The 12,148-nt window shown below is 41.7% G+C and overlaps 1 protein-coding gene and 1 long non-coding RNA gene across 4 annotated transcripts; one reads left to right on the top strand and one right to left on the bottom strand.

Moving 5' to 3' along the window:
- LOC110267796 lies at positions 380-9,100 on the top strand. 3 transcript variants are annotated; one of them, XR_002355711.1, is made up of 4 exons: positions 380-4,209; positions 6,705-7,447; positions 7,530-7,617; positions 7,719-9,100. It is a non-coding gene; the product is annotated as an uncharacterized LOC110267796 (long non-coding RNA). The 3 variants fall into 3 exon arrangements; XR_002355710.1 differs by lacking the exon at positions 380-4,209 and adding an exon at positions 5,505-6,121; XR_002355709.1 differs by lacking the exon at positions 380-4,209 and having other exon boundaries at positions 5,505-7,447.
- On the bottom strand, positions 9,715-11,034 carry LOC110268340. The gene is made up of 2 exons (XM_021114428.1): positions 10,304-11,034; positions 9,715-10,189 (listed from the first exon to the last, which is right to left on the bottom strand). The coding sequence occupies exons 1-2, from the start codon at positions 11,032-11,034 to the stop codon at positions 9,715-9,717; spliced, it is 1,206 nt and encodes a 401-aa protein (XP_020970087.1).

Here is a 12,148-nt window from a genome sequence, read left to right as displayed (position 1 = left end):
CTTTCTTAGCCTCCAAATTAAACAAACTCCTAGTGATATCTTTATTCACCAAGAAAAGTATGCAAAGGAACTTATCAAAAAATTTGGCTTAGAAAGTTCCAAACCAATGGGAACACCAATGCATCCAAACACTAAACTTGAAAAAGATGATGATGGCAAAGATGTGGATGAAACCCGGTATAGAGGAATGATAGGATCACTCATGTACCTTACCTCCTCTAGACCGGATATTGTTCAAAGTGTGGGTGTGTGTTCAAGATTTTAATCTCACCCAAAAGAATCCCATCTTTCAGCCATTAAGCGCATCATTAGATACATTAAGGGAACTAGTGATTATGGCTTGTGGTATCCAAAATCTGATGATTTTTGTGCGGTAGGGTTTTGTGATGCAGATTATGCGAGAGATAGGGTGGATAGAAGGAGCACATCCGGCATGTGTTGTTTCCTTGGAAGCTCACTCAACATGTGGTCAAGCAAAAAATAAGCCATAGTGGTTCTATCCACAACTGAAGCTGAATATATTTCTACATCTGCATGTTGTTCACAACTAATTTGGTTAAAAACGCAGTTGGAAGATTACAAATTAAAGATCAATAGTATACCCTTATTTTGTGATAATATGAGTGCTATAAACATCTCAAAAAATCTAGTTCTGCACTTAAGAACCAAGCACATTGAAATCAAATATCATTTTATTAGAGAACATGTGCAAAAGGGTACTATTGATATTCAATTTGTAAAATCTGAAGACCAATTCGCTGACATTTTTACAAAATCCCTCTGTTAAGACAGATTCTGCACTTTGAGAAAAAGTTTGGGAATGATAGATTTAAGCTCTATTGATAACTTGTGAAATTCTTGATTCTGTTCAGTTTTGTCTTGTAGGAAAGCAGGAGATAAAAATCAGGATGTGTTGAAAGGGCTATGATCAAGGGAGAGACTGCGCAGACATTAATTCTTTTGGGCCCCACCAAACTTCTTTGACCCCACTCTGACCATTTTGTTAGTTCCTCTTTGTGTAAATTACAATTCCTTTTTGTTTCCTCATCAAATCTTGTTGGAAGAGGTTATTGTCAAATTAAATCTTTTCCCTCTTCTTATCCCTTGATTATAGGAAACAACTTTTTTGTTTTAATTTCAAATAAAAGGAAACCTCCATTGGTTAATAACCGCCCATTAATGAGTATTAACTCCCTCCAATTCTCTCTCCACTCAACATTTAATGCGTCCTTAACCTCTCTCTTCTCTCCACTCAATTCGGTTCTCTCTTCATCTTCCCCCTCCCACTTCTCCATTTTCATTATCATGAAAAAGAAAACTACCCCAAGGAAAAGTGAACGAGTCCTTCTCTCCCAAAAACCTACCACTTCTCAAACCCACACTCATATACACATTCATTCTACCTCTTCATCTTCTCCCTCACCACCATCCAAGCACACGGACACCATAAGGAGAAAAGTGATAGCAACGAAGACTTCTTCTAGGAAAAAGAAAGAGAAGGTACCCGTGGCTGAAGAAGAAGAATCCCACACCTCACCTCCTCCATCACCTCCGCCATCACCACCGAAAAAGACCACCCCTGGACGCAATTCACAGAAAACCAACAGATTTGTGTTGCACAACACCAGGGAACCAGCAAACTTGGAATCATTGGACTTCAAAAATAAGTTCAACAAACCTCACTCACACTATGACCCAGCCAGGTTCAATTCGTGTGCTTCTTATGAATTCCACAAGGAAGTGTTGGAGAAGCGCCACCTCTGTGCCACCTACCTAGTGAATCTGGACTCACTCACAGCAAAAGGAATTAACGTCTCTCCTCTGTTTGAAAATATGAAATGGACTTCTCTGCTCCATATTCAGAAACATGTTTACCCTGGATTGGTACGAGAATTTTATACTAATATGAGACTGATCGATGGTACCATCCACTCTTACGTAAAGAAGGTATACATGACTCTGAATTCTGAGACCATCAGCGCTGCCATAGGCTAAACAGATGAGGGACCAAGAGCGTACATGACTGAAAAATGGGACTCTCAGGTCGGGGTCACATACAAGCAATCCCTTCAAATCTGTGAGAACTTGTCTGGATTGGATGGCACCATTCCTACTCATAAGGCCCTCAGACCAACAAACTCTCTTCTGCACCGAATCATCACCTATATTCTGACTCCTCAAAGTGGTTCACATAACAGAGTAACTATTTCTGACTCTCTTGTACTTTTTGCTCTTGTTACTTCTACTCCTATCTCATTTGGATACCTTATGATAAGGCACATGTGGGAATCTGTTAAGAGTACCAAAAAGGTAAATCTGCCTTATGACATATTTTTCACCAGTATTTTTGAATATTTTAAAGTTGATTTAACCAATGAAGCTGTAGAAAATAAGGTATCAATGATTAAAGGAGGAGGAGCTATGAAGGGAACCAAAGGGAAGAAGTCAGTACCCTCGAACAGTGAGTTTGAGAGTCGGCCTGAGTCTTCCAAGACAACAGAATCGATCAAAGAAATCCTCACTGAATTCTCCAACATGTCGGAGCTAATGGTACAATCCTATAAGGCAGCCCGCAAGCAAGCCTATGAAAATGAGAGGGTGTGGATGAGGTGAAAAGATAGGGTAGGTCTAATGTTGCAGAGTTTTGAGGAGGAGATAGGTGCTGCTAGTGAAGAGGAGGCAGATGGCTCTGAGTTCAACTTATCAGATGATTGATCACTGTTTTCTTCTTATATTTGATATTGGCTTGTTCAGGCTCAATTTGATACTGTAGTAGTCTGCTTGGATACTTTAGACCTATGACATTGTGATAAACTCTTGGTATTTTGATTATATTTTGCTTCCAATGTCATTTTTTTTGCAGGTGCCCCTTGATGCCAAAAGAGGGAGAAATGGCTAAAAAAATTAAAACTAAGAAAACAGGAGATGAAATCCTATGTGGTTTTGGATTCATGATCACCCTTGTTTTAATCTTTTGTTGTGGTGATCTACTTGATGTTAATGCATCTGTTTTATCTTGGTAAAAATGTTTGCTGCTGCTTGATGCTTGTGATGCATTTGTTTCATAGATATGCCTGCTGAGTTTTGGATTAGAAATATGCATTTGATTTATTTTGAGGATGCAATTGATTTACATTGGTGAATATGTTTGTTGCTATGGATTAGGAATATACATTTGATTTACCTTGGTAAATATGCTTGCTGAATACTTTATTTTTGGCAGTTCCTTTAAGCTGTGGTATGAAAATAAATTTTGATAGTTGCTATGATTTGAGATAATCATGCTTGATTAGAAATATTTTCCTTGCTCTGATTATTTTGCTCTGATATACTGTTTAGGAAAATATCTTCGAATAGCTTGAACAGCAATTTCTTGAAACACCAAAAATATTTTCGGTTGATATGTACTCAATTGCATTGTGTGTGTTTGAGCAGAAAATCAATTTATGATAAACAAATGAGTTTTGCTTATCAAACAAATTCTGCTCATAAATCAAGCATTCAACATTTCAAAAATTAATATGTTGAATAACATAGTTTCCTTAAGCTTGATTTCTAAAGTTACAGGTATAAAGCTTCCCTTGGTAAAATAGCATACTTTAAGGGGAGCCATGCAACAATTGAAAAGGAAGGAATCCAAGTATTCACAAAGGGAGTACTCTAACTTTTTTATTTCTTTCCATTTCAATTTTTAATAATGTTTGTCATCAATGGGGAGATTGATGAGTTTGGAAAACTCTATTTTAAATTAGTGATAAATGAATATTATTAATGTGATTAATTGCAAAATTATTAATGTAATCTCAATTCATACTTGCTTAATTAATAATTTTGTTGGTGCAGATTTTGCTATTGGGCTGAACAGAAAAGAAAAAATACTGCAAGCCCAATTGTATTAAAAATACATTCAGCAGTGATACAAAATTATTTTTATCTTTGTGGCTGAATTGGTGTTATGTTATTTGGGCCAGAATTTGTGATACAAGCTCAATTGAAATTCTTGCTCCAAGACCATTAAAGTTGGTCCGAAACCAATATTGAGAGAAAGCAAATATTTTGCTTCATACTTCCAACGGATCTACTTTGTTTATCATGTGATGGAATTCAAAATTTTATTAAGGAGAGTTAATGTAGACCTTAGAACAATGAGAGAGAAATTGTCATTGATTTGATTGATGGGCTTAATGCTACAGGCTACTCAGCAAAGGGGTAAGTAAAAGTAATTCATTTTAATTTGTTCAATTTCATTTAATTGCTTTCTTTCAAATCTCTTTTCTCTCTCATCTCTCTTCTCCATTTTCGGTCACCTCATAGAAAAAAAATGGAAACTAAGCCTAGCCATCGAAAAGAAGGAGAAGCAAGCTACAAGACCATCACAATGATGGCAAGAAAAAGAAAATAAAATAAAGTATGTTGTGGCTAAGATCTTCAACCAAGAAAGGTAAGATTTGGTGAAGAGATTTCAGCTTCTCCATACCAAAAATGGATGAAGAAGATTTCAATCAGTAGAAGAAGATCCTTGGAGGGATGGCTTGTCTCTGATTCTGCTCAACCACCACAGGAGGTAGCTACAGTGGCTACGTGATGGAGGAGGCAGAACTTGGAGCAGAAGAAGCTATCATCATCATAACTCATCAAGGGATAGGAATCCGTCTTGGAGAACAAGGCAAGATGGAGGGCTCGGATTGATGAAGATTGGTGACCAATGAAGGACTAGAGGTAATTGCATGTTAGATTTTGCATTTGGTTATCTCTCCTCTCACTCTGGCCGAACCGGATTACATGAAGAAGAAAAAGTTTAGCTTGGTTTATTTGGTTTCAACCGTGGAGGCTTCCCCCTATATATAAGGGAGAACAGCCAGGGCTTGAGGCAAGGAGTGAGAGTGCAAGGCACAGAGTTCTCATAGCTATCTAAGCTAACAGAAGTTCTTCTCCTTTAATATTCTTTATTTTGTAATTTTTCTGTTTAATTTTGTCTGTCTTGAGTCTCATGGAAAAAGGCAAACAGTGAGGTTTGTATGAAAAAGCCATAGAGCGAAAAAAGGCAGAGTGCACAAAATTAAAAGGAAAGCCATAGATGTCCTTAGAGGTCCTTTGTACATCTGTGTTGTGTTTCATAATTCTGTGGGAATTCCCTTGCAAATTGGGTTAGCACTTTGTAGTTGAAAGCTTGGCAGTGACCAAGTCAAGTTCAGGATTGGGGATTAGATTCTGGACTTGTCCCGAATAAGAATGGTAGTTCCTAGGAAGAATTGGTGTTTGTAATCAAGAATGATTATAGTGAAATTCCATCATGGTTGTGATGGAGACTGGATGTAGGCTGCCTTGCACTTAGCAGCTGAACCAGGATATATCTTGGTGTAATTTTCTCTCTACTCTACTCCATTTCTGTTTCTGCTGCCCAAGAGATAAAACTGAAAAATATCTCATGTCGGGTACGAGACAAAAGAAAAAGTCTCGTGGCTGGGTACGAGACAAAAATCAAAAAGTCTCCAGAAGTTGTTTCAAAGACCAGCAAGTGTTATTAAGTAAAAAAGGGGCTAAGATTCAACCCCTCCCCCTTCTCTTAGCCACTAAAAACCATCAATATATAATCACTCAATAATAATAGGGGCAATTCACCTAAATAAATTGTTTCTCCCTCAAAATTACCCAAATGCATTGTTTCCAAAACGAAGACGCAAATACATTGTTTCACTTATCTATGAAAATCGCTACTGGCAGTAGCGGTTTACAGAAACACAGAATCCGCTGCTGCCAGCCGCGGATTACGTTAAGTTGTGGCAGGATGGAAACCACTGTTACCTGCTGTGGTTTATGCATGATTTTGGTTGGTCAGCAGTTTATGTGCATTAGGCCTCGTGAGTAAACCGCTAGAGGCTATAGCGATTTACGTTCATAGTGGTTGCCTATATAAACCATGGAAGGCAGCCACGGATTACTCATTTGGAGTGTTTTTTAGGTTGGTTAGAGAGGGGAAATTCTAGAGAGAGGTCAGAGCAACTTGAGAGCGGGTCCGAGGTATCTGAGTGCCGACCTCCGGTGGGATACCATGGGAGACGAAAGGAGCTTGTACCGACTAAACGGTGTTGCGCATATTGCCGGTGCCGTTGGTGACGAGGTAAGTTTTATGTTTTTTTTAGTGTTAGCATTTGTTAATTAGAAAAATGGTATGTAAGGTAGAGGAACTAGAATTTATAGATTAATCCCTATAGTTTGAAATTTGGCTTTTCATGTTAGGATGTTAGTTTAGTCGATTTGGCTAGCGTTTTAATTTTTTGTTAATTTCCAAATATGATTAATTAAATGAATTTAGTTTCCACCAATGAATAATATCATATGTGTTGTTGGTTTATTTTATGGAATTCTTATTGTTTAGGGTCATATGAGTGCTTTTTTTTTATGATTTGTCCGTTTTTTATTTTTTACAATTATTTTGTGGAACATTTTTCTGTTTTAACTTGACAAAGTTTTATAGTTGTGCTTGTTATTTATTTTATTTTGGGTTATTATGTTTTTATGATATGAAGTGTTGTATTCGCTATTATTCTATTTTTATATTGTGGCTGTTATTTATTCTATAGTGTTATGTTATATTTACTATTGTATTATGTTTTTAAGATATTTGTTATCATCAAATAGGGGGATTTGTTGTGGATAGTAGAATTTAATTATTTCCTGTATATCTTTCATGTTGTGTGCAGCCAACTAGGTGTATATACAGTGTGAGACGGCAACAAAATATGCCCATGCATGAAAGGATCATCCTGTATTTAGAGAGGGCTGGATTGTATCATTTGGCTAGGCTAAACAGCCACTGGTTCTGGTTGGATGAACTCTTGGTCAGTGTGTTCGTTGAGAGGTGGCATCCTGAGACGCACACATTTCACATGCCTTTCGGAGAGTGCACAGTGACATTGCAAGATGTGGCGTTTCAGCTAGGGTTGCCTGTCGATGGGTGGGCCGTGAGTGGTTGCCTTGGGGAGTTTGAGAAATTCATGGAGGGTGGCCGACCATCTTGGGAGTGGTTTTAGGATCTATTCAGTGAGCTACCACCACCGAATAAGGTCAAGCAGATGACGGTCCACTTTATATGGTTCCACGAGAGGTTTAGGGTGTTATCAGTAGATGCGACCGAGGACACTGTCCGCATTTACGCACGTACCTACATCATAATGCTGTTATCCACTCAGTTATTTGGGGACAAGAGTGCGAACCAGGTATATATATGGTAGTTGTCATTTGTGGCGAACCTTGATGATATGGGGAGGTGTAGCTGGGGGTCGGCCGCTTTGGCGTGGTTGTACCGATGCATGTGTCGGGTTGCGAACAGAAACGTGACCAACCTTGCGGGTCCTCTCTATTTGCTACAGAGTTGGATATTCTGGCGGTTTCCGTCGCTTAGGCCGCCTGGGTTTGAGGTTTTCTCCTTTCCGCTGGCATCCAGGTATTGGTTATGTTTTTGAAAGTTTAAAAATGTCATGTGGCGTGGTATTATAAGTTTGTGTCTCATATGTTTTTCCTTTAAGGTGGTCTGCTTACTTACCTCCGAACGATGGCAAGGAATAGAGGGTCATAAATTATCGTCTTGCGTTGGATCGGTTGACCGTTCGCGATGTAAGTATGATAATTGTTAGGTTTTCATTTGTGTTATGCTTTCAGGTCGTGACTAAATATATACTTGATGTGGTAATGTTTGATGGGTTTTACATTTTCAGATTGTATGGGAGCCCTACTCCGCGCTTGATGTACTTATTGTGGTCCATCTGGAGATACTTATGGAGGAGCATTGTCGCATATGGCGAGCGGTCACTACTTTGATATACTTTGCGGTCATCGAGTGGCATCAGGTTGACAGGTTGTCCCATAGCTTGGTGGAGTGTAGCATATCCCCGAGGGGGCTTTGAACATAGACTGGCTGCATGCTAAGGACGGGAGGGGAGGAGATAGGTGGTTCCCCCATTACTATCAGGCCTGGCATTTACACTGGGGGAACAGACTTGATGCAGTCATTTTGATCGATTGAGTGGCAGATCCTGGTCCCTCCTCTGATTATTTAGATTGGTGGTACCGAGCGGCACATAGGTTCCTTAGCCCAGGGGCAGCATTTACAGATCCTAGGGGCACCGAGATACCGCCAGAGGCCTTTCAGAGAGGATCATCTCAGGTCCCATGCAGATCACAGCTACCTGATATGCCGGACAATCGGCGTATTGAGAGACGCCGCTGTGCTGGTACCCGGGACACCGGTCGAGAGTGGCGATGGTTAGATGATATGATGCAGGAGGATGATGCAGGCAGGGATGCCAGAGTTGGGGGCAATCACCGTGTTCGTCAGGTGAGGTCCAGACATAGGGGCACTGGAGGTGGCACCCAGTTCCGCGATGGAGTTAGTGGGGACACAGCGACTCAGGCTGGAGGCGGGACACACATCGGTAGATCCTACTCTCCGATGCCTGAGCCGAGTTAGCAGATGTTTGCTGATCTCGGTACGGCGACGATGACTGTGGATTTAGATGATCAGATGGGTTGCTCATAGTTTTATGCAGAGTTTGCTGCGATGATTGGGGATGATGCTGGCCCGTCCCATGGTCAGTTCGATGCCCCACCTTACCACCTGCAGATGCCGGATGTGCAGTTCGATACCACAGCTTACCACCCATATAAGACAGAGATGCAGTCCTATGCACCTGACTACCAGGGACAGTATGTGGTGGATCTTAACGAGCCTGCAGGTAGCCCGTTGGATACTTGGTTCACCATGGGAGGGACCCCCAGTCTGCGTTTGGGTTAGACCCTCCGGTTGATGACACTGCACAGGAGGCGGCCCGCCCAGCTAGAGTCAGGCGTCCCACTCACTGTGGGACAGGATCTCATCTGCTTGGGCCTTTTGATGCTGCCGCCCAGGATGATCGCGATGATTAGTCTGTTGTGTTGTATTTTTATTTTGGGTATGTGATTTAGACCTTTGTTAGTGACTTTATGTTTAGTTATTATGGACGACTGTTATTTGGGATATTCATTTACTACTATATGGCTTATGATATATTTATATTCATGACTATATGCTCATTTGTATAAAGGAAGTCGACTTTTCATTGATTTTGTCGAATTGATTTAGTTTCGAGTATGTTAATACAAAGTAGCAAAGTGATAATCAACAAATTCAGTTAAAGGTAACTAATAATCTGATAACAATTATAGGACAATCTTAACACAAAGTAGCAAAGTCATAAGGACAAACAATAAACTTATAACTAGTAAACTGACACATACCCTAATACAAAGTCACTAAACCATGATAAAGGACAATCTTAACACAAAGTAGCAAAGTCATAAGGACAAACAATAAACTTATAACTAGTAAACTGACACATACCCTAATACAAAGTCACTAAACCATGATAAACCTATATGACGTTGGTAGAACCTCGCTGAGGGCAACCCCTTCGGGTGTAACCTGAATACCTCAGACATGCTATAGACTTCATCGACGTAAGTGGCCCAATCTAGTCGTGACTGCACACAGCATGCGATGGCATGGCAACAGGGGTAGTGCAGCGCCTGGAAGTATCCACAATCGCAGGTGCGATCCCTTAGGGAAACCCGGTAGCTACCCAACGAGAATTTGCCTGTGGGGGTAGTCTCTGTATAGTCAAGTTGATGCCTGTCGAACACGGTCACGGTGAAGCACCTCGAATCCCTCAAGTTCCGCTAAATGGCCTTAACAAGTGGCTGGGAATACCGATGCCCGGAACCTAACTGTGCCTCTACCGTCTGACCCCGGATAACAAACAACTCAGCCAGCCGAAGATAGGTTGACTTCACCAAGGATGTGACCGGTAGATTTCTTGTGCCCTTCAAAACAGAGTTCACGCACTCGGAAATGATGGTCGTCATGTGACCATATCGTCTCCCCCCATTTTTATGCTGTGTCCACCTCTCATACTCTATCCTGTTTGCCCAATCACACATGGCCGGGTTCTCTGTCCTCATTATATCAAACCAATAGTCAAATTTTGCTTCCGTCTTTGCACAAGTGGCATTTACAAGCCACCTCCTTGCATCCTGCCCCTTGAAAGTAAGGGCAAAATTTGCAGCAACATGCCAAATACAGAATGCCCGATAAGCATGGTGAGGTCGCCAACCACTATCTGGTGCCTCTAGTGCAGCCTTGATGCTGTTGTGTCTATCAGAAATCACCAGAATACCTTACTGTGGAGTAACATGTCTTCTAAGGTTGGATAGAAAGTATGACCAAGACTCTGCATTTTCCCCCTCCACGAGTGCAAATGCAACAGACAGTATATTCGAGTTTCCATCTTGAGCAATCGCCAACAACAACGTCCCTCCATACTTGCCATACAGGTGTGTTCCGTCGATACTGACAAGCGGCTTATAGTGTTGAAATGCCTCAATACATGGAGGGAATGTCCAGAACATGCGATGAAAGTAGACTCTATCTTCATCAACCTGATCACCCACTCTAACCGGGGAGGTCTTCAGCAGAGCAACGCATCCGTCCATGGTGGATGTGACCCCAAGGATCCAGCGGGGCAGATCACCATATGACTCCTCCCAGTCGCCAAAGATCTGTGCTACTGCCTTCTGCTTCGCCATCCACATCTTCCTATAACTAGGCCTGAAACCATATGTCGCCTCCGTTGCCTCTTGCAGCACCTTAATCGACACCGACGCATAAGCTCTAACTAATGGAAAGATTGTCGCACATATGACATGATAATCAAGCTGCCTGTGGTCGCTTAATATCGATGTGGCCATACACGTGTGTGGCCCGTTGTACCGCCTAACTTTCCATGTGCTCTTCCTTTTTCGCATGACTATACAAATCAACCACGTGCACCCGTTACCTAACTCCTTACATATCCCTTGGTATTTCAGATTGTCGGACTGTATTACTCTATACTCAACTCCACGCCGAATACTGTAATCTTTTACACTCAGCACAACTTCCTCCTTACTCTGGAACGATTGGCCAATCTGGAATTTCGTCAAAGGATTCGCATCATGCATACCCTTCCCCACGAAGGTTGCCTCTACATTCTAGTGTTGGCCAATGGCTTCCAAGTTCAACGATGACAGGTGCGGAGGGTACTGTTGTGTTCTAGAACCGGAACCTCCATGGGATGTTGGTGTACCCCTTGGAATATCATCATCACTGTCCCCACCAATATCGACCGGCTCCTCATCCGAATCATCGTCACGCATCGGATTCTCAACTCGATCCGGTCCGGCCTCAAATTCAAAATTAGGCACAACAGGAGGCACACTAGCATGAACAGCCCCAGCACGTTCGGGCTCAGGAACCAGAACTGCCGTTGCTACCACAGGCATCGATGTTGAGGCACCACCGACCGTCGTCGACTGAGGATTCGGTGTCGATGCCCCAGAGCTGTCGACACCATCTTCCAACTTCGCAAGCAGCTCAGGTATCCTCACCTTCGGAAAACTACACCTGCAGTGAAACAAGACCTGCAGGTCTTTATCCGACCCTATCACAAAGGTCTTATATCTCACACCAGCTGATACAATGGCAATGGAAATCTTGTAAAACAACTTTTTTACCCACTTCGTCCCACACGCACCGAGCTTCCGTAATATGCTGAGCTTAATCTCTACCAACGTACTCGAAGATCGGATAAAAATACTAAGCGGTTCTCTATCCGTGAATTTCACACCATGCCTTTTGCTCTTTTGAATTTTTCCAGAGCAGTGGACCAGAGCCACAAAATTTTTCTCCCCCTCCATTTGTGAATAACACTCTTCCTCCATATTTGGCCCCTCCACGGTTTATATAGGCAGCCCTTTTCACACACATTCTGAACGTAAACCGTTATAGCCTCTAGCGGTTTACTCACGAGGCCCAATGCACATAAACCACTACTGGCAATAGCGGTTTATGACCAACCAAAATCATGCATAAACCGCGGCAGATAACAACGGTTTCCATGCTACCATAATTCAACGTAATCTGCGGCTAGCATCAGCGGATTCTGTGTTTCTTTAAACCGCTACTGCCAGTAGCGGTTTCCATAGATAGGTGAAACAATGCATTTGCATCTTCGTTTTGGAAACAATGCATTTGGGTAATTTTGAGAGTCAAACAATTTATTTAGGTGAATTGTCC

The sequence above is a fragment of the Arachis ipaensis genome, chromosome B10, assembly GCF_000816755.2.
Source record: "Arachis ipaensis cultivar K30076 chromosome B10, Araip1.1, whole genome shotgun sequence".
NCBI lineage: Eukaryota > Viridiplantae > Streptophyta > Magnoliopsida > Fabales > Fabaceae > Arachis > Arachis ipaensis.
Note: the sequence above shows the minus strand (reverse complement) of the source record. Positions and strands in the feature narration are given on the sequence as shown.